Genomic DNA, 22,314 nt, shown 5'->3' with positions numbered 1-22,314 from the left:
ACAGGACTATGAGGTGTACATTCTACTTTGTACAGGACTATGAGGTGTACAATCTACTTTGTACAGGACTATGAGGTGTACATTCTACTTTGTACAGGACTATGAGGTGTACAATCTACTTTGTACAGGACTATGAGGTGTACATTCTACTTTGTACAGGACTATGAGGTGTACATTCTACTTTGTACAGGACTATGAGGTGTACATTCTACTTTGTACAGGACTATAAGGTGTACAATCTACCTTGTACAGGACTATGAGGTGTACATTCTACTTTGTACAGGACTATGGGGTGTACATTCTACTTTGTACAGGACTATGAGGTGTACATTCTACTTTGTACAGGACTATGAGGTGTACAATCTACTTTGTACAGGACTATGGGGTGTACATTCTACTTTGTACAGGACTATGAGGTGTACAATCTACTTTGTACAGGACTATGAGGTGTACATTCTACTTTGTACAGGACTATGAGGTGTACATTCTACTTTGTACAGGACTATGAGGTGTACAATCTACTTTGTACAGGACTATATAGAGGTGTACATTCTACTTTGTATAGGACTATGAGGTGTACATTCTACTTTGTACAGGACTATAAGGTGTACAATCTACCTTGTACAGGACTATGAGGTGTACATTCTACTTTGTACAGGACTATGGGGTGTACATTCTACTTTGTACAGGACTATGAGGTGTACATTCTACTTTGTACAGGACTATGAGGTGTACAATCTACTTTGTACAGGACTATGGGGTGTACAATCTACTTTGTACAGGACTATGAGGTGTACATTCTACTTTGTACAGGACTATGAGGTGTACAATCTACTTTGTACAGGACTATGAGGTGTACATTCTACTTTGTACAGGACTATGAGGTGTACATTCTACTTTGTACAGGACTATGAGGTGTACAATCTACTTTGTACAGGACTATATAGAGGTGTACATTCTACTTTGTACAGGACTATGAGGTGTACATTCTACTTTGTACAGGACTATGAGGTGTACATTCTACTTTGTACAGGACTATGAGGTGTACATTCTACTTTGTACAGGACTATGAGGTGTACATTCTACTTTGTTCACCACTATGAGGTGTACATTCTACTTTGTACAGGACTATGAGGTGTACATTCTACTTTGTTCACCACTATGAGGTGTACATTCTACTTTGTACAGGACTATGAGGTGTACATTCTACTTTGTTCACCACTATGAGGTGTACATTCTACTTTGTACAGGACTATGAGGTGTACATTCTACTTTGTTCACCACTATGAGGTGTACATTCTACTTTGTACAGGACTATGAGGTGTACATTCTACTTTGTACAGGACTATGAGGTGTACATTCTACTTTGTACAGGACTATGAGGTGTACATTCTACTTTGTACAGGACTATGAGGTGTACATTCTACTTTGTACAAGACTATGAGGTGTACATTCTACTTTGTACAGGACTATGAGGTGTACATTCTACTTTGTACAGGACTATGAGGTATACATTCTACTTTGTACAGGACTATGAGGTGTACATTCTACTTTGTACAAGACTATGAGGTGTACATTCTACTTTGTACAGGACTATGAGGTGTACATTCTACTTTGTACAGGACTATGAGGTGTACATTCTACTTTGTACAGGACTATGGGGTGTACATTCTACTTTGTACAGGACTATGAAGTGTACATTCTACTTTGTACAGGACTATGAGGTGTACAATCTACATTGTACAGGACTATGAGGTGTACATTCTACTTTGTACAGGACTATGAGGTGTACAATCTACTTTGTACAGGACTATGGGGTGTACATTCTACTTTGTACAGGACTATAAGGTGTACAATCTACCTTGTACAGGACTATGAGGTGTACATTCTACTTTGTACAGGACTATGGGGTGTACATTCTACTTTGTACAGGACTATGAGGTGTACATTCTACTTTGTACAGGACTATGAGGTGTACAATCTACTTTGTACAGGACTATGGGGTGTACAATCTACTTTGTACAGGTCTATGAGGTGTACATTCTACTTTGTACAGGACTATGAGGTGTACAATCTACTTTGTACAGGACTATGAGGTGTACATTCTACTTTGTACAGGACTATGAGGTGTACATTCTACTTTGTACAGGACTATGAGGTGTACAATCTACTTTGTACAGGACTATATAGAGGTGTACATTCTACTTTGTATAGGACTATGAGGTGTACATTCTACTTTGTACAGGACTATAAGGTGTACAATCTACATTGTACATTTCTATGGGGTGTACATTCTACTTTGTACAGGACTATGGGGTGTACATTCTACTTTGTACAGGACTATAAGGTGTACAATCTACCTTGTACAGGACTATGAGGTGTACATTCTACTTTGTACAGGACTATGAGGTGTACATTCTACTTTGTACAGGACTATGAGGTGTACATTCTACTTTGTACAGGACTATGAGGTGTATTTCTACTTTGTACAGGACTATGAGGTGTATTTCTACTTTGTACAGGACTATGAGGTGTACAATCTACTTTGTACAGGACTATGAGGTGTACATTCTACTTTGTACAGGACTATGAGGTGTACATTCTACTTTGTACAGGACTATGAGGTGTACAATCTACTTTGTACAGGACTATGGGGTGTACATTCTACTTTGTACAGGACTATGAGGTGTACATTCTACTTTGTACAGGACTATGAGGTGTACATTCTACTTTGTACAGAACTATGAGGTGTACATTCTACTTTGTACAGGACTATGAGATGTACATTCTACTTTGTACAGGACTATGGGGTGTACATTCTACTTTGTACAGGACTATGAGGTGTACATTCTACTTTGTACAGGACTATGAGGTGTACAATCTACTTTGTACAGGACTATGAGGTGTACATTCTACTTTGTACAGGACTATGAGGTGTACATTCTACTTTGTACAGGACTATGAGGTGTACATTCTACTTTGTACAGAACTATGAGGTGTACATTCTACTTTGTACAGGACTATGAGGTGTACAATCTACTTTGTACAGGACTATATAGAGGTGTACATTCTACTTTGTACAGGACTATGAGGTGTACATTCTACTTTGTACAGGACTATGAGGTGTACATTCTACTTTGTACAGGACTATGAGGTGTACAATCTATCATAACTTACCCGTCTGTCATTCTCAGCACCATGGGTTAACATTGAGTGCTCACTTGTATACTTTCCATCATGTAATGGAAATGCTGCAGTGTATGTACCATTACTTAACAGAATATCAATACCTATAACCAAATGACATTAATTATTACATATGTACCAGAGATTACTTACACTGGTATGTGTGCATACTAGTGGTATTATTACATATGTACCAGTGATTACTTGCACTCGTGTGTGCATACTAGTGGTATTATTACATATGTACCAGTGATTACTTACACTGGTATGTGTGCATACTAGTGATATTATTACATATGTACCAGAGATTACTTACACTCGTGTGTGCATACTAGTGGTATTATTACATTATGTACCAGAGATTACTTGCACTCGTGTGTGCATACTAGTGGTATTATTACATATGTACCAGTGATTACTTACACTGGTATGTGTGCATACTAGTGGTATTATTACATATGTACCAGTGATTACTTGCACTCGTGTGTGTGTGTGTGCATACTAGTGGTATTATTACATATGTACCAGTGATTACTTGCACTGGTGTGTGTGCATACTAGTGGTATTATTACATATGTACCAGTGATTACTTACACTGGTATGTGTGCATACTAGTGGTATTATTACATATGTACCAGTGATTACTTGCACTCGTGTGTGCATACTAGTGGTATTATTACATATGTACCAGTGATTACTTACACTGGTATGTGTGCATACTAGTGGTATTATTACATATGTACCAGTGATTACTTGCACTCGTGTGTGCATACTAGTGGTATTATTACATATGTACCAGTGATTACTTGCACTCGTGTGTGCATACTAGTGGTATTATTACATATGTACCAGTGATTACTTACACTGGTATGTGTGCATACTAGTGGTATTATTACATATGTACCAGTGATTACTTGCACTCGTGTGTGCATACTAGTGGTATTATTACATATGTACCAGTGATTACTTACACTGGTGTGTGTGTGTGCATACTAGTGGTATTATTACATTATGTACCAGAGATTACTTGCACTCGTGTGTGTGTGTGCATACTAGTGGTATTATTACATATGTACCAGAGATTACTTGCACTGGTGTGTGTGCATACTAGTGGTATTATTACATATGTACCAGTGATTACTTACACTGGTGTGTGCACATACTAGTGGTATTATTACATATGTACCAGTGATTACTTACACTGGTGTGTGTGTGTGCATACTAGTGGTATTATTACATATGTACCAGAGATTACTTGCACTGGTGTGTGTGCATACTAGTGGTATTATTACATATGTACCAGTGATTACTTACACTGGTGTGTGTGTGTGCATACTAGTGGTATTATTACATATGTACCAGAGATTACTTGCACTGGTATGTGTGCATACTAGTGGTATTATTACATATGTACCAGAGATTACTGGCACTGGTGTGTGTGCATACTAGTGGTATTATTACATATGTACCAGAAATTACTTGCACTGGTGTGTGTGCATACTAGTGGTATTATTACATATATACCAGAGATTACTTGCACTGGTGCATGTATATACTAGTGGTATTATTACATATGTATCAGTGATTACCTGCACTGGTATGTGTATATACTAGTGGTATTATTACATTATGTACCAGAGATTACTTGCACTGGTGTGTGTGCATACTAGTGATATTATTACATATGTACCAGAGATTACTTACACTGGTGTGTGTGCATACTAGTGGTATTATTACATTATGTACCAGAGATTACTTACACTGGTGTGTGTGCATACTAGTGGTATTATTACATTATGTACCAGAGATTACTGGCACTGGTGTGTGTGCATACTAGTGGTATTATTACATATGTACCAGAGATTACTTACACTGGTGTGTGTGCATACTAGTGGTATTATTACATTATGTACCAGAGATTACTTGCACTGGTGTGTGTGCATACTAGTGGTATTATTACATTATATACCAGAAATTACTTGCACTGGTGTGTGTGCATACTAGTGGTATTATTACATATGTACCAGAGATTACTTTATATACTGGTGTGCGAGTACCTTTTAGAAACACAGACATGAGACTTTTGATGAAATGAACCTGTTACAAACAGGGAAGTAAACAAATGAATTGGATTGATAACACCTGGCACAGAATGGTGGAAACTTCTATCATATTTCATGGTTTGATAAGAACAGTTTTATGGTTTGATAAGAACAGTTTTATGGTTTGATAAGAACAGTTTTATGGTTTGATAAGAACAGTTTTATGGTTTGATAAGAACAGTTTTATGGTTTGATAAGAACAGTTTTATGGTTTGATAAGAACAGTTTTATGGTTTGATAAGAACAGTTTTATGGTTTGATAAGAACAGTTTTATGGTCTCTTTGCATGTACAGTCACTGTCAACTTCACATTTGTTTTGTGAACTTGAACTATTATGTAAAGAGGCTATACAACGGTTCTTATCAAATGATGGAATGTAATACACGTCACTGTACTTCCAACATGCTGTGCCAAGTGTTATTAATCCAATTCGTTTCCTCACTTTTCCTGTTTGTAACAGTTTCCATTCATCAACGGTCTGATGTGAGTACTTCTAATATACAGCAAAGACTACACCCAAATACATATAAACTCAGCTTATGCCCTTTTCAATACAGCTAGATTTTACTTACCAAACTTATTGGGTTTATCTGTATCATATCGACACCTCTCCAATATTTCATAGACCTAATGAAAGAAGACAGTAGTGATAAAAACACATAAAAGTATCTATAATATACGGAAACAATCAGATGTAAACTGGAAAGGTTCCCTTGGATTATTTCCTTCGGTTTAAAAAACATTATACCAATAAATAGTGTACATTTTGACCCTTGGATTATTTCCTTAGATTTAACAGAGGTTATACCAATACATAGTCCACATATTTGACAAACATTTGTTAACACTAGCAAGCATGTATTCATTGAGAGGGTTGGATATACAGTGGGGTGGGTATACAGTGGATGGGTATACAGTGGATTGGGTATACAGTGGGGTGGGTATACAGTGTGTTGGGTATATAGTGGGTTGGGTATACAGTGTGTTAGGTATATAGTGGGTTGGGTACAGTCAGTCGGGTACATAGTGGGTTGGGTATACAGTGGGGTGGGTACATAGTGGGTTGGGTATACAGTGGGTTGGATATACAGTGGGGTGGGTACATAGTGGGTTGGGTATACAGTGGGTTGGGTATACAGTGGGTTGGGTATACAGTGGGTTGGGTATACAGTGGGGTGGGTGTACAGTGGGGTGGGTATACAATTGGTTGGGTATACAGAGGGTTGGGTATACAGTGGGTTGGGTATACAGAGGGTTGGGTATACAGTGGGTTGGGTATACAGTGGGGTGGGTACATAGTGGGTTGGGTATACAGTGGGGTGGGTATACAGTGGGGTGGGTGTACAGTGGGGTGGGTGTACAGTGGGTTGGGTATACAGTGGGTTGGGTATACAGAGGATTGGGTATACAGTGGGTTGGGTATACAGTGGGTTGGGTATACAGAGGGTTGGGTATACAGTGGGGTGGGTATACAGTGGGTTGGGTATACAGTGGGTTGGGTATACAGTGGGTTGGGTATACAGAGGGTTGGGTATACAGTGGGTTGGGTATACAGAGGGTTGGGTATACAGTGGGGTGGGTACATAGTGGGTTGGGTATACAGTGGGTTGGGTATACAGAGGGTTGGGTATACAGTGGGTTGGGTATACAGTGGGTTGGGTATACAGAGGGTTGGGTATACAGTGGGTTGGGTATACAGTGGGGTGGGTATACAGTGGGTTGGGTATACAGTGGGTGGGTATACAGTGTCATCAATGCTGTTTAAAGTTTACTATTGGTCTTGGACTTACAAAAAAGCAGTAGTGGGGAATAAACATTTTACATAATGATTACATTTAAAATTGACTTACAATTCGACTTCGTTCTGATGGTGTGAAGAATGTATCTTTGTTTTGTATCCCAAGAAATCTGTAAAAACAAAATATATAGTTTAATACAGAGTAAAAAATAAAATTCACCATGGCAACCATGACAAACAACACAGCCACGAAAATGTTACTGAAACAACCCCAAAAGTCCTAAACAATAAATGTATTAAATTATTGAAAGTGGAACAAACAGTGTAGTCTGGTTGAAAGTGAAACAAACAGTGTAGTCTGGTTGAAAGTGGAACAAACAGTGTAGTCTGGTTGAAAGTGGAACAAACAGTGTAGTCTGGTTGAAAGTGAAACAGACAGTGTAGTCTGGTTGAAAGTGAAACAAACAGTGTAGTCTGGTTGAAAGTGGTTCAAAATAAATGTTGGCTTTAAATGTTTTTATACATCCTACGTTTATTTCGTTGGGATTTCTACGGTTATCATCAAAAACTTGTTTTTTCCATTCACAAAAATATTCACCTTTCAGAGACTGTCCCCTTTCACTTATACATTTTCCAATGCAAATGCTCAAAGGATTACTCCACAATGTTCCCTGGTCACAGGCATTGAAAATCACCCCCTTGATAGACCTTGCCCATTTTGATTTTCCACTTTCGCCACGGTTATTACGTCGTTTAGTGCTTTATGAGAGTGTCTATCAAATGGTAACTTCGATGTTCTGTGCCAAAAACGTATGATATCTACCCCGGTAATTGTCGACCAAGCTCTATTGGGTATCTTCCAAGTTCTGCAAGAATAGCTGCATTTGTTGTGTGCTGTGGAACTCCCAAGAATAAACTTTGCCCATTTGATTTGGATATTTTCGAGTAAATTAACATGTAAATTACTAAGTACAGCAGCTGCATAATTTAATATTTGAAGTATTTTGGTGTCAAAAATCTTCACGTACAGTTTAGGTGATAATTCATTTCCCAGTGCCATTCGGACCGAGAAAATAGTTTTTGACACTTTATCGGCCAGCTATTTAAAAGCAGCTTTAAAAGACCCGTTCTCTGTAAAAACTATACCTAAATATGTATATCTCATTACTGTCTTTATAACTTGACCATTGAATAAAGTCTGTCTAGTTCATTTGAGAACAAATCTCTGTTAAAAACAACAACCTGGGTTTTGACTACATTTACAAGTAAACACCAACTATTACAATAGTTTTCAAATCTTGAAAGCAATAATTCAAGACCCTGTCATGATGTGGAAACAATTATGCTATCCTCACAGGGGGCAGTGAGCATGTAACTGATTGAATGATCGATCAATCGATCGATCGATCGGTTGATTTATTAATTGATTGATTTATCATTTGGTTGAATGATTGATTGATTAGATGATCACTTTTTGTGGTGCAATATAACTTATTTTGTGTGTGATATTAATCAATTCACTTATTGAGTTAATAAAACTATTTCTTTTTCTTTCCCTGGTTACTTTGCTCTCAGCTATATCTCGGACCACTAGCAGTCTGAGGCTGTATGTAATTCTCTCTGTGCTTTATTGACTAAATAAAGACGCCTTGTCCATTCTTCTCATCTATCTAAATTAAAACACTCTTAATCTTATAATTGGCGAGAGATCACTTACATTAACAGTTTGCTTTATCTCCTATCTTCTGGGAGATTATCACACTGGACAAACATTCGATCACGCATAAATTAGTAAGGAAGAGAACAAGTCATTCCAAGTCTACATTTGCGATTCCATTTGACTGTAAACATAATTCTATAAGTCATTCACCAAATCTATTTACTTTCTTGTCCATATTCTTTCTAAGTACACTTGTTTCATCTACTTCATAGTAACTCGGAAGAGGTATGTGATTTGCACTATCTGATACAACAAAATCAGGCAATTCTCCTGTACGTGCATTTAAATCTCCACAAATAATAATATCACCTTTATTATAAAAATGTGCAACAAAACGCTCCAATAATTCAAATTGGTCCAGGTCTCTATTTCGATATATAGTTGAATTTTCCGGTGATATATAAATCCCACATATATATATATACATCCTGGATTAAACCACATTTTCCAGCTTTTAAGAACACCCAAATCATATCCTCAACATTATTTTCAATAATATCGATACACTTTACTAAACAATCTCTGATTAATACAAGCAAACCTCCTGATTCTCTCTTTGCTCTGGCATGTTTTTGTTTATGTAATAAGTAAAACCAGGCATGTCTATATTGACCTATAAAACCAGGTATGTCTATATTGACCTATAAAACCAGGTATGTCTATATTGACCTGTAAAACCAGGTATGTCTATATTGACCTATAAAACCAGGTATGTCTATATTGACCTATAAAACCAGGTATGCTGATATTGACCTATAAAACCAGGTATGTCTATATTGACCTATAAAACCAGGTATGTCTATATTGACCTATTAACCAGGTATGTCTATATTGACCTATAAAACCAGGTATGTCTATATTGACCTATAAAACCAGGTATGTCTATATTGACCTATAAAACCAGGTATGTCTATATTGACCTATAAAACCAGGTATGTCTATATTGACCTGAGGGGTTATCCACGTCTTTGAAAGAAAGATCACATCATAACCGTTAATTAGTGTTAAAAAGTCTTCGTCTTCAAGTTTATCACCTCTTTCTCCCAGTCCATGAACATTACAGGAACAGAAATGTATACAATTTGTGTCTCTATTCCCTCCAGTTATGTCCTATTCACCGCGAATTGACTCATTTATTTCTGTATCGAAGTGTCGCAGAGGTTCATATCGGTTTCCATCAACAAATAATTTATCAGCCACTAATACCGCACGTTTATTTTCTTCTCTGAACTGTTTCATCACCAGGATTAGTTTACTTCTCTTCTCTAGTGTTGGTTGACTGAAATCTTCTCTATTGGAGAAAAGGTTTTCCCTCTAATTTCCTACCTGTACGTCTAACTGCTTTGCGATCTTTGAATCTTAGAAAAACAGGCTATGATATCACGAGGTGAAACCCAACTATGCAGAAAGTGACTGAATATTTGACTAACTGATCTGACCACATGAGCTTTTTACGGAGTGGTACTTGGCACACTTGGCACACGTTACCTCCTCACACGCTTATGCTAGTCTAGTTAAACAGTGATTCCAACTCAGTTTGATCATAGTAAGTAAAGTGGCCATATGGATCACAAATGGGTATTTATTGGATTTTGGATTTTTAATTTATATCACAATTTTAGAATTGCATCCTACTTGAAAAATAAACATAAACCAAGTCTCTGTTTGTATAAACTCAATACACTGTTATTGTTCATATAATAACAAACATTTTATATATATGTTATGCTTTTGAATGTATTGAGCTAGGACTTAGCATATGTTGTTTCACATTGATTTTTTAAATTGTATTAACAAGTAAAGACCAAACTGTCGTCCATAGGTTGGCTTTAAAATATAAAATACCACCAATGGCGTTGTAGCACAACTGTACAGTTTTTTTAAAATGTTTATCCATATGCTAGTCCATGCTAACAATAGGTGTTCATTTGCTGAATGACTATCCAGTTGCCTATCTTTATGATATATGCTATCATTTGGCTGTTGCTATGGGCGTGGTCATGTTGTAAGATATATTTGCATACATTTATGTATGTTTTTGTTCACTTGTGTATGAATTCCTGATATTATCTTTGCAATATACGTGATTATATGACTGTTGCTATGGGCGTGGTCTTGTTGCTAGGCATATTTACATATATTTTTTTGAATGTTTATTCAATTGTCTATTAAACCCTGTTGTTATCTTTGTGAAATACACCACTGGTTGTTGCTATGGGCGTGGTCATGGTTGCTAGGGTATTTGCATACATTTTTTTGAATGTTTACTCATGCCTACCAGATGATGTTGTTACATACTGACATTTGGTTGTTGCTAAGGGTGTGGTCATGGTTACTAGGGCCAATTTTGTCAAAATGTTTTGAAGAAAATCTGCAAAATAACACTTTCAGAAACATCTCACCAAGTTTCAGATTCATTGACCAAGTACTTTTTGAGATATATATTTTTGACCAAAAATGAACATTCTTACACCTAATTTGGATATCACTCATGGAATCATTGTATGCTTAATATTTCTTCGTCCATACATCCCTAGATACATTCCCATTAAATTTCAGTCCAATCTGCTTAGTAGTTTTGGAATTATAGATTTTTAACCAAAAAGACACATTTTTAGCCCTAATTTACTGATGGAATCATCATGTCATGAACAAATCTTACACCACACCCCTTAAGAATGTTCCCAACAAATTTCGCACAAATCTGCCCTGTAGTTTTTGAGTTAAAGTTTTTTGACCAAAAATCACATTTTTTTTACCCAAACCACACACTTGTGATGTAATCACTTTGATTTGAACAATTTCCCAACTAGACACCCAAGGTAATGAACCCAACAAATATCATGGCAATTGGTTCAGCAGTTTTTGACTTTAAGTTGTTTACACACACACACGCACACGCACACGCACACACACACACACACACACACACACACACACACACACACACACACATCCACGCACACGCGCACGCACACATACACGCGCACACACACACACACACATCCACACACGTGCACACACATGCACGCACACACACACACACGCGCGCGCGCGCGCACACACACACACACACACACACACACACACACACACACACACACACACACACAGGACAGACAGACAGACAGCTGAAGTTCAGTAGTGCTAACAATTGGATGTTATTCCCCAGTACTTTTCTTCGTTCAAAAATATGAGTCATCGAAGGGGTCTTTATCTTTGTCACTACGAGTCACTAGATGAGTAATGTAGTGACACAGACCCTTAGGTCACAAATATTTTCCAGCTGAATGAAGACAAATATTGGAGAATAACATAATTACACCAGTACCAATAATATCAAAGAACAAGCCATTGAGAATGACATAGTCCCCGCTATGATTGGGTTTTAAGGAATTAGCACTACTCTGATCACGCAACAACACTTGTGAACCTAAATCAAACAGACTTAGATATGTTGTGTCTGCTTGTCGGACATGGAACATGCCTACAACAATAAAGGATTGGTCGGGTATGGGGGATCATATCAATATGAAAATGGATATGCAAATGTATGTCATAGAACACTGTCCTAATACCAACTCTGAATGAGATCTGTTCAAGCATGTCTGAGTTATGGCTTTGGACATGGAAAATTCACAAACAAAATGGCTGCCAGGCAGCCATATTGGATCGTATCATGACGAAAATGGATATGCACATGTATGTCATAGAACACTGTCCTAATACCAACTTTGAATGAGATCTGTTCAAGCATGTCTGAGTTATGGCTTTGGACATGGAAAATTTGCAAACAAAATGGCTGCCAGGCAGCCATATTGGATCGTATCACAATGAAAATGGATATGCACATGTATGTCATAGAACACTGTCCTAATACCAACTTTGAATGAGATCTGTTCAAGCATGTCTGAGTTATGGCTTTGGACATGGAAAATTTGCAAACAAAATGGCTGCCAGGCAGCCATATTGGATCGTATCACAATGAAAATGGATATGCACATGTATGTTATAGAACACTGTCCTAATACCAACTTTGAATGAGATCTGTTCAAGCATGTCTAAGTTATGGCTTTGGACATGAAAATTCACAAACAAAATGGCTGCCAGGCGGCCATATTGGATCGTATCATGACAACAATGAATATGCACATATATGCCATAGAACACTGTCCTAATACCAACTCTGAATGAGATTTGTTCAAGCATGTCTGAGTTATGGCTTTAGACAGGAAAAATTCACAAACAAAATGGCTGCTAGGCGGCCATATTGGATCGTATCATAAAACAAATTGACGTGCATATGTATGCCATAGCATGTTGCCCCTGTACCAAGTTTGAAAAAAATCGGTACAGGCATCTCCAAGAAACGGCTGCGGACGGACGGACGGACGGACGCACGGACACACGGACGCACGGACGGACAGACGGAACCCAATCCATAAGTCCCCGTTCCGGACTTCGTCCGCGGGGACTAACAAGCGACCTATCGGTCAGAATAGCTCCGCTGGTTTTTTTTTTAATTTAATTTTTTATTTTGGTGACATGTAGAAATGGTTCAGGTCTTCAGCTCTTCACTATGCAGTTTTGTTTTAGCGATGCAATAAAGTGGTTAGTGGTTTCATATGATGTCTCACTATAAAACACATTTTACACAGAAGTTGGTAATGTATTGTACTTTTATACCATAGTCACCATTTTATGACAAAAATCTGTTATGAAAAATTGCACAAAATCTCAGAAAAAAATGACTGGGAAATGCACACAAGCAAAAGAAAAAAAGAGGATTTTGAGGTTGGCTATAAATAATTCCAGTGTCTTACAGCTGTAACCCTGGAAAATTTTAATGATGAATGAAATAAACTAGGGATCTAAAATAATTTTGAGGCAATTTCAATTTCAATTTTCTAACAAATTTACAAAGTCAACAACATTCAACTTGTACTAGTTGTGGTAGATATATATATAGGGAAGAAATGTATTAATCGCCATCTTAGTTTCCGTACGGCGACAATCTCAAGTACCCGGAAGAGAGTCATTCTCAGCCATACGTTACAGTGGTAACACTCGTTCATGTTCGGTTACCTTTCACAAAGAAAACACAACGAAATGGTTGAAATGATCTTTTTTTTAATTTCTTTTCATCACAACAACAAAATCTGCGTGATCAAAAGTGTTGTAAACTAAACCAGAAAGAATTATCGGACTGGCTAAACTTCCCGATGAACTGGAGTAAGGTCCTACTACTTCCAAGTAAGCCTCGATAGTACTATAGCATATATACGTGAGAAAATCGTCTCAAACTAGCGATACAACTTTCAAAATATAACTTGACATGTCTTCATTTGTTAGAGTTATACAATTCAAGACGGGTTTTCACTCGAAAACAACAATTCTGTGAATAATGACACTCTGAACGCAGCGATTTCTCGGACGATGTTACCACTGTAACGTATGGCTGACAACGACTTGCTTCCGGGTTAGTCCCTCGTGCATACGGGTGGATTGTCGGCGATTAATACATACATCGTCTGATATTTTAATTCACATTGTTTCTTGTGACCGGCGCCTGTCAGCAGACTCTGCCATTTTTTTCATCATTCCATTGTATTTAAACCTTGTACTTGACATTTCGCAATATTTATAATTCTCAACAAAATACCTCAACATGCCTCACTTCGCTCGTACTCAAAGCAGCCCCGCGCGGTATGATCACTGACACTGATGACATGATGAGAGAGAACCTTTTCGGATTTACATGTAAAACGGGGAAAGATACGCAAAACATAATGCAAAGTCTGAAGCCAAATTAAAGTTGTAATTATTTTAATTATTTTTACTTGCCAAATATTTGCATTTTGGAAAGGCAAGACACGTTCATGTCGTTTAACTTTACATGTGAACTGTCGGCCATAACTTCAACCGTTAACCGCATGCCTGGCATGCCCTTCCTTCCCTTACGCAAGTTGTCTGAATTCTGGTTCACTGTCATTCCAAATTGCACGACAATATAGAATTAACCACAAGTTACATGTTATCTGAAAACATCACACTTTTATAGTGGGTCTGAAGTGTGATTTTAGTGAGTACCAAGAACGTCCTGTGTTGATACTCAAGATACTTGCTGTGGAAATCGCTCGGTCAAATGAGGTCACCTACAGCTTCTGGTCGAATCAGGATAGAGTATGCAAATGAGGATGTTGCAGATTGGCTGATTATGTAGAAGGATGCAGAATTGGATTTGAAGTTTACAACCCTGTTTCGAACAAACGCTTGTCATTTGGGCGCCCAATGCGTAGAATTATGACTATAGCACATATTACATTGCTTGTTTGACGTCAATAGTGTCTTTTGAAAAGTGGCAGTTTACTTAAAGTCTCGTCGACTGATTTCCAATATGGCGTCGGTCATTATGCTCATTAACATATTCATTTTTTTTTCAAATTACAAAAAAAAAATCATAAAAAATAAAAATGAGGATGTGCTGACTTGAAATTAACAAATCTGAGTAAAAAAAACCCTGCGCATCAACACGCCAGATATCAAAGCAATCTAATAAGAGGTTTTCAAGGAGTTGATGAAAATGACATTTTATGAAAAAAAATCATAAAAAATTGAAAATGGCACAGATCAACTTGGCATGAACAAATCTGAATAGCCTCCCCCCAGGGAACATGCACACCAAATATCGAAGAATTCCGACTGTCACTTCCGGAGTAGATAGTAAAAATATAAAAGTTTGACGGACACCTATGATTCACTCTACTCTCTATACCTCAATACCCACCTATACCTAAAGCTACGCTTTCAGCTTTCGCTGACAGCGGAGCTAAAAATGGAAATGTAATGGTAATTTAGAACTTTTTGACTCATATTTTGAACACAGCAGAATGAGTGATGTAAACACGTATTAAAGTGACACGGACATGCATTGTTGTGACGTAGAATGACCACAGTATATATTTCCAATGGCTCATGCATGAAAAATAATACATGTTCTTACTCATTCTGTCTTTCTTTGATGAATACACATGTGAAGGAATCAGGTTCTGGTTGAATAAACTCTTCACTCAGAGTAAAAGGGCTAGGCATCTTATCACAACAGTTCAAGGCAGTCAAATCTTCTTCTATGTCATTCTCCTAAAATCAAAACAAAACAACGTACTTCATACATGCAATGTTTGATACTGAACATTGATGTAGCAATTACTAGTAAGTATTTCTTTATTTATTGTAGAAAAACAAATTTCACCTTGAAAATGTTGGTCAAGGTCAAAGGTCTCATTATAAAACTTACTATTGATAGTGTGGGGGTAGACACTTGAATGGAGTCACAACATATTATACATCCAAAGTTATGATGCACATTGTTAAAATTCACAATAAATATGGCTGCCATTCGGCCATATTTGATTTCAGTCACAAAACCAAGTGACTTGCATATGTCTCACATAGCATGTTACCTTTGTGTCCAGTTTGGTTGAAATTGGCAATTGGTTGGTGCATACCAAAGATATGAGGGTGAATGCACACATGTACAGACAGCTGGAAAGAACCCAACATATATAAATGCTGTCCCGGCAGTGCCTGTTGGGGACTAATTATTTCAACTTACCTGGATTGGCATTTTAATCTTCATAATTTCAGCATTGGTTGCTAAAGTATCCCAGTTGGCATGAATTTTAACAAAACAGGTTTTGCCATCACCACTATCCTGAAATACAAATGAAAAATTACAATTAGTGTCACTTTTCTATTTTTTCTATAAAATCCTATATGGCTCCTGTGACAACATTTCAGAATTGATAGTAGCAACCAAATAGTATCCATGGCGATGTAACACAACCGACTACATACTTTAATTTATTTATCAACAAAATAAAATTTGTATTATTTGAGCCTGAATATCACTGGTCAGGGTCAAAGGTCAGCTTTTAACTTGGCTATGGATGTATATACTTGAATTGTGTATATCTATGTTAAACTTGGCTATGGATGTATATACTTGAATTGTGTCTATCTGTGTTAAACTTGGCTATGGATGTATATACTTGAATTGTGTATATCTGTGTTAAACTTGGCTATGGATGTATATACTTGAATTGTGTCTATCTGTGTTAAACTTGGCTATGGATGTATATACTTGAATTGTGTCTATCTGTGTTAAACTTGGCTATGGATGTATATACTTGAATTGTGTCTATCTGTGTTAAACTTGGCTATGGATGTATATACTTGAATTGTGTCTATCTGTGTTAAACTTGGCTATGGATGTATATACTTGAATTGTGTCTATCTGTGTTAAACTTGGCTATGGATGTATATACTTGAATTGTGTCTATCTGTGTTAAACTTGGCTATGGATGTATATACTTGAATTGTGTCTATCTGTGTTAAACTTGGCTATGGATGTATATACTTGAATTGTGTCTATCTGTGTTAAACTTGGCTATGGATGTATATACTTGAATTGTGTCTATCTGTGTTAAACTTGGCTATGGATGTATATACTTGAATTGTGTCTATCTGTGTTAAACTTGGCTATGGATGTATATACTTGAATTGTGTCTATCTGTGTTAAACTTGGCTATGGATGTATATACTTGAATTGTGTATATCTGTGTTAAACTTGGCTATGGAAGTATAAACTTGAATGGTGTCTATCTGTGTTAAACTTGGCTATGGATGTCTTTACTTGAATTGCGTCTATCTGTGTTAAACTTGGCTATGGATGTATATACTTGAATTGTGTCTATCTGTGTTAAACTTGGCTATGGATGTATACACTTGAATTGTGTCTATACATGTTAAACTTGGCTACGGATGTATACACTTGAATTGTGTGTATCTGTGTTAAACTTGGCTATGGATGTCTTTACTTGAATTGTGTTTATCTGTGTTAAACTTGGCTATGGATGTATATACTTGAATTGTGTTTATCTGTGTTAAACTTGGCTATGGATGTATATACTTGAATTGTGTCTATCTGTGTTAAACTTGGCTATGGATGTCTTTACTTGAATTGCGTCTATCTGTGTTAAACTTGGCTATGGATGTATATACTTGAATTGTGTCTATCTGTGTTAAACTTGGCTATGGATGTATATACTTGAATTGTGTCTATCTGTGTTAAACTTGGCTATGGATGTCTTTACTTGAATTGTGTTTATCTGTGTTAAACTTGGCTATGGATGTATATACTTGAATTGTGTTTATCTGTGTTAAACTTGGCTATGGATGTATATACTTGAATTGTGTTTATCTGTGTTAAACTTGGCTATGGATGTATATACTTGAATTGTGTTTATCTGTGTTAAACTTGGCTATGGATGTGTATACTTGAATTGTGTTTATCTGTGTTAAACTTGGCTATGGATGTCTTTACTTGAATTGTGTCTACGTGTGTTAAACTTGGCTATGGATGTATATACTTGAATTGTGTCTATCTGTGTTAAACTTGGCTATGGATGTATATACTTGAATTGTGTCTATCTGTGTTATAAACTTGGCTATGGATGTATATACTTGAATTGTGTCTATCTTTTTTAAACTTGGCTATGGATGTATATACTTGAATTGTGTCTATCTTTGTTAAACTTGGCTATGGATGTATATACTTGAATTGTGTCTATCTGTGTTAAACTTGGCTATGGATGTATATACTTGAATTGTGTCTATCTGTGTTAAACTTGGCTATGGATGTATATACTTGAATTGTGTCTATCTTTGTTAAACTTGGCTATGGATGTCTTTACTTGAATTGTGTCTATCTGTGTTAAACTTGGCTATGGATGTATATACTTGAATTGTGTCTATCTTTGTTAAACTTGGCTATGGATGTATATACTTGAATTGTGTCTATCTGTGTTAAACTTGGCTATGGATGTATATACTTGAATTGTGTCTATCTGCATTAAGCTTCAAAAGTATAGAATTGCTAATTGACCTTGAATATGAAGGTCAATGTCATGGGTTAGTTTCTCAATAACATTTACCTCTGATGACCTTAGAATAATACATTACGACGTTATACACATACATCCACACAGAGACAGACAGACAGACAGACAGACAGACAGACAGACAGACAGACAGACAGACAGACACTTCACTAGCCTTTAGCAGTTACTGAACCTTTACAGATAAGTTGTTCTAAAAATTGAGAACGTCCTCAACTGTCAATGTGTAAAAAGTCTAGTCAAATTAATAAATATTAGAATTCAAGATGGCCAACTGGTACATTTTCTATGCCAGAAGACATGTACATGATAATATACATCTGTTTTTGCTTTTAATGATACATTGTGGAGGATTTGTGACTGTTCCCAACACTTTCTACTGCCAGCATTTTTTAAAAGCATATTGTAATAGAATACTTGTATCAGTTATAACTTTCTGTACAATATTTAACATTAATAATGAAATTTTACCGGTTTGATTAATTTTGTTGTTGTTGACTCGAAAAGAGGCCCTTGTCTTGCTTTGGAACAAACATCTACATGTTAAATTCTTGTTGATCAATACTTGCTACAAATATTCTACTTCAATACACTTTCACTTTACAACTCTATGTGCATAACATAGTCTTTACACACTTTTACCAAATCATAATAAAATCCATTTACCATTACTTTCAGAAGTGAAACTCAAATAACATTTACTCAGATCCTAGTATTTTATATAATAGTTACATTTACTAAGATCCCAGTATTTAGTTACATTCACTCAGATCCTAGTATTTAGTTACATTTACTCAGATCCTAGTATTTAGTTACATTTACTCAGATCCTAGTATTTAGTTACATTTACTCAGATCCTAGTATCTAGTTACATTTACTCAGATCCTAGTATTTAGTTACATTTACTCAGATCCTAGTATTTAGTTACATTTACTCAGATCCTAGTATTTAGTTACATTTACTCAGATCCTAGTATTTAGTTACATTTACTCAGATCCTAGTATTTAGTTACATTTACTCAGATCCTAGTATCTAGTTACACTTACTCAGATCCTAGTATTTAGTTACATTTACTCAGATCCTAGTATTTAGTTACATTTACTCAGATCCCAGTATTTAGTTACATTTACTCAGATCCTAGTATCTAGTTACATTTACTCAGATCCTAGTATTTAGTTACATTTACTCAGATCCTAGTATTTAGTTACATTTACTCAGATCCTAGTATTTAGTTACATTTACTCAGATCCTAGTATTTAGTTACATTTACTCAGATCCTAGTATTTAGCTACATTTACTCAGATCCTAGTATCTAGTTACATTTACTCAGATCCTAGTATTTAGTTACATTTACTCAGATCCTAGTATCTAGTTACATTTACTCAGATCCTAGTATTTAGTTACATTTACTCAGATCCTAGTATCTAGTTACATTTACTCAGATCCTAGTATTTAGTTACATTTACTCAGATCCTAGTATCTAGTTACATTTACTCAGATCCCAGTATCTAGTTACATTTACTCAGATCCTAGTATTTAGTTACATTTACTCAGATCCTAGTATTTAGTTACATTTACTCAGATCCCAGTATCTAGTTACATTTACTCAGATCCTAGTATTTAGTTACATTTACTCAGATCCTAGTATCTAGTTACATTTACTCAGATCCTAGTATCTAGTTACATTTACTCAGATCCTAGTATCTAGTTACATTTACTCAGATCCTAGTTACATTTACTCAGATCCCAGTATTTAGTTACATTTACTCAGATCCTAGTATTTAGTTACATTTACTCAGATCCCAGTATTTAGTTACATTTACTCAGATCCTAGTATCTAGTTGCATTTACTCAGATCCCAGTATTTAGTTACATTTACTCAGATCCTAGTTACATTTACTCAGATCCCAGTATTTAGTTACATTTACTCAGATCCTAGTATCTAGTTGCATTTACTCAGATCCTAGTATTTAGTTACATTTACTCAGATCCTAGTTACATTTACTCAGATCCCAGTATTTAGTTACATTTACTCAGATCCTAGTATTTAGTTACATTTACTCAGATCCCAGTATTTAGTTACATTTACTCAGATCCTAGTATTTAGTTGCATTTACTCAGATCCCAGTATTTAGTTACATTTACTCAGATCCTAGTATCTAGTTACATTTACTCAGATCCTAGTATTTAGTTACATTTACTCAGATCCTAGTATTTAGTTACATTTACTCAGATCCTAGTATTTAGTTACATTTACTCAGATCCCAGTATTTAGTTACATTTACTCAGATCCTAGTATCTAGTTACATTTACTCAGACCCAAGTATTTAGTTACATTTACTCAGATCCCAGTATTTAGTTACATTACTCAGATCCTAGTTACATTTACTCAGATCCTAGTATTTAGTTACATTTACTCAGATCCCAGTATTTAGTTACATTTACTCAGATCCTAGTATTTAGTTACATTTACTCAGATCCTAGTATTTAGTTACATTTACTCAGATCCTAGTATTTAGTTACATTTACTCAGATCCCAGTATTTAGTTACATTTACTCAGATCCTAGTATTTAGTTACATTTACTCAGACCCAAGTATTTAGTTACATTTACTCAGATCCCAGTATTTAGTTACATTACTCAGATCCTAGTTACATTTACTCAGATCCTAGTATTTAGTTACATTTACTCAGATCCCAGTATTTAGTTACATTTACTCAGATCCTAGTATTTAGTTACATTTACTCAGATCCTAGTATTTAGTTACATTTACTCAGATCCTAGTATTTAGTTACATTTACTCAGATCCCAGTATTTAGTTACATTTACTCAGATCCTAGTATTTAGTTACATTTACTCAGATCCTAGTATTTAGTTACATTTACTCAGATCCTAGTATTTAGTTACATTTACTCAGATCCCAGTATTTAGTTACATTTACTCAGATCCTAGTATTTAGTTACATTTACTCAGATCCTAGTATTTAGTTACATTTACTCAGATCCTAGTATTTAGTTACATTTACTCAGATCCTAGTATCTAGTTACATTTACTCAGATCCTAGTATCTAGTTACATTTACTCAGATCCTAGTATCTAGTTACATTTACTCAGATCCTAGTATTTAGTTACATTTACTCAGATCCTAGTATTTAGTTACATTTACTCAGATCCTAGTTACATTTACTCAGATCCTAGTATCTAGTTACATTTACTCAGATCCTAGTATTTAGTTACATTTACTCAGATCCTAGTATTTAGTTACATTTACTCAGATCCTAGTTACATTTACTCAGATCCTAGTATCTAGTTACATTACTCAGATCCTAGTATCTAGTTACATTACTCAGATCCTAGTTACATTTACTCAGATCCTAGTATCTAGTTACATTACTCAGATCCTAGTATCTAGTTACATTACTCAGATCCTAGTATTTAGTTACATTTACTCAGATCCTAGTATTTAGTTACATTTACTCAGATCCTAGTATTTAGTTACATTTACTCAGATCCTAGTTACATTTACTCAGATCCTAGTATCTAGTTACATTTACTCAGATCCTAGTATTTAGTTACATTTACTCAGATCCTAGTTACATTTACTCAGAT

The 22,314-nt window shown here is 35.9% G+C and overlaps 1 protein-coding gene across 4 annotated transcripts in view; it reads right to left on the bottom strand.

Annotated features, from left to right (window-relative positions):
- The window catches only part of LOC144452638 (anoctamin-4-like), a 169,739-nt gene that overhangs the window by 84,994 nt on the left and 62,431 nt on the right, over nt 1-22,314 (bottom strand). For all 4 annotated transcript variants that reach the window (XM_078143766.1, XM_078143767.1, XM_078143768.1 and 1 more), the window contains 5 exons: nt 16,363-16,461; nt 15,751-15,887; nt 7,140-7,197; nt 5,862-5,916; nt 3,178-3,290 (listed from right to left, as the gene is read on the bottom strand). In XM_078143766.1, coding sequence (XP_077999892.1) covers nt 3,178-3,290; nt 5,862-5,916; nt 7,140-7,197; nt 15,751-15,887; nt 16,363-16,461 — 462 coding nt within the window. The remainder of the gene's footprint in view (nt 1-3,177; nt 3,291-5,861; nt 5,917-7,139; nt 7,198-15,750; nt 15,888-16,362; nt 16,462-22,314) is intronic.

The sequence above is a fragment of the Glandiceps talaboti genome, chromosome 23 (genome assembly GCF_964340395.1).
Source record: "Glandiceps talaboti chromosome 23, keGlaTala1.1, whole genome shotgun sequence".
NCBI classification, from domain to species: Eukaryota; Metazoa; Hemichordata; class Enteropneusta; family Spengelidae; genus Glandiceps; species Glandiceps talaboti.
Note: the sequence above shows the minus strand (reverse complement) of the source record. Positions and strands in the feature narration are given on the sequence as shown.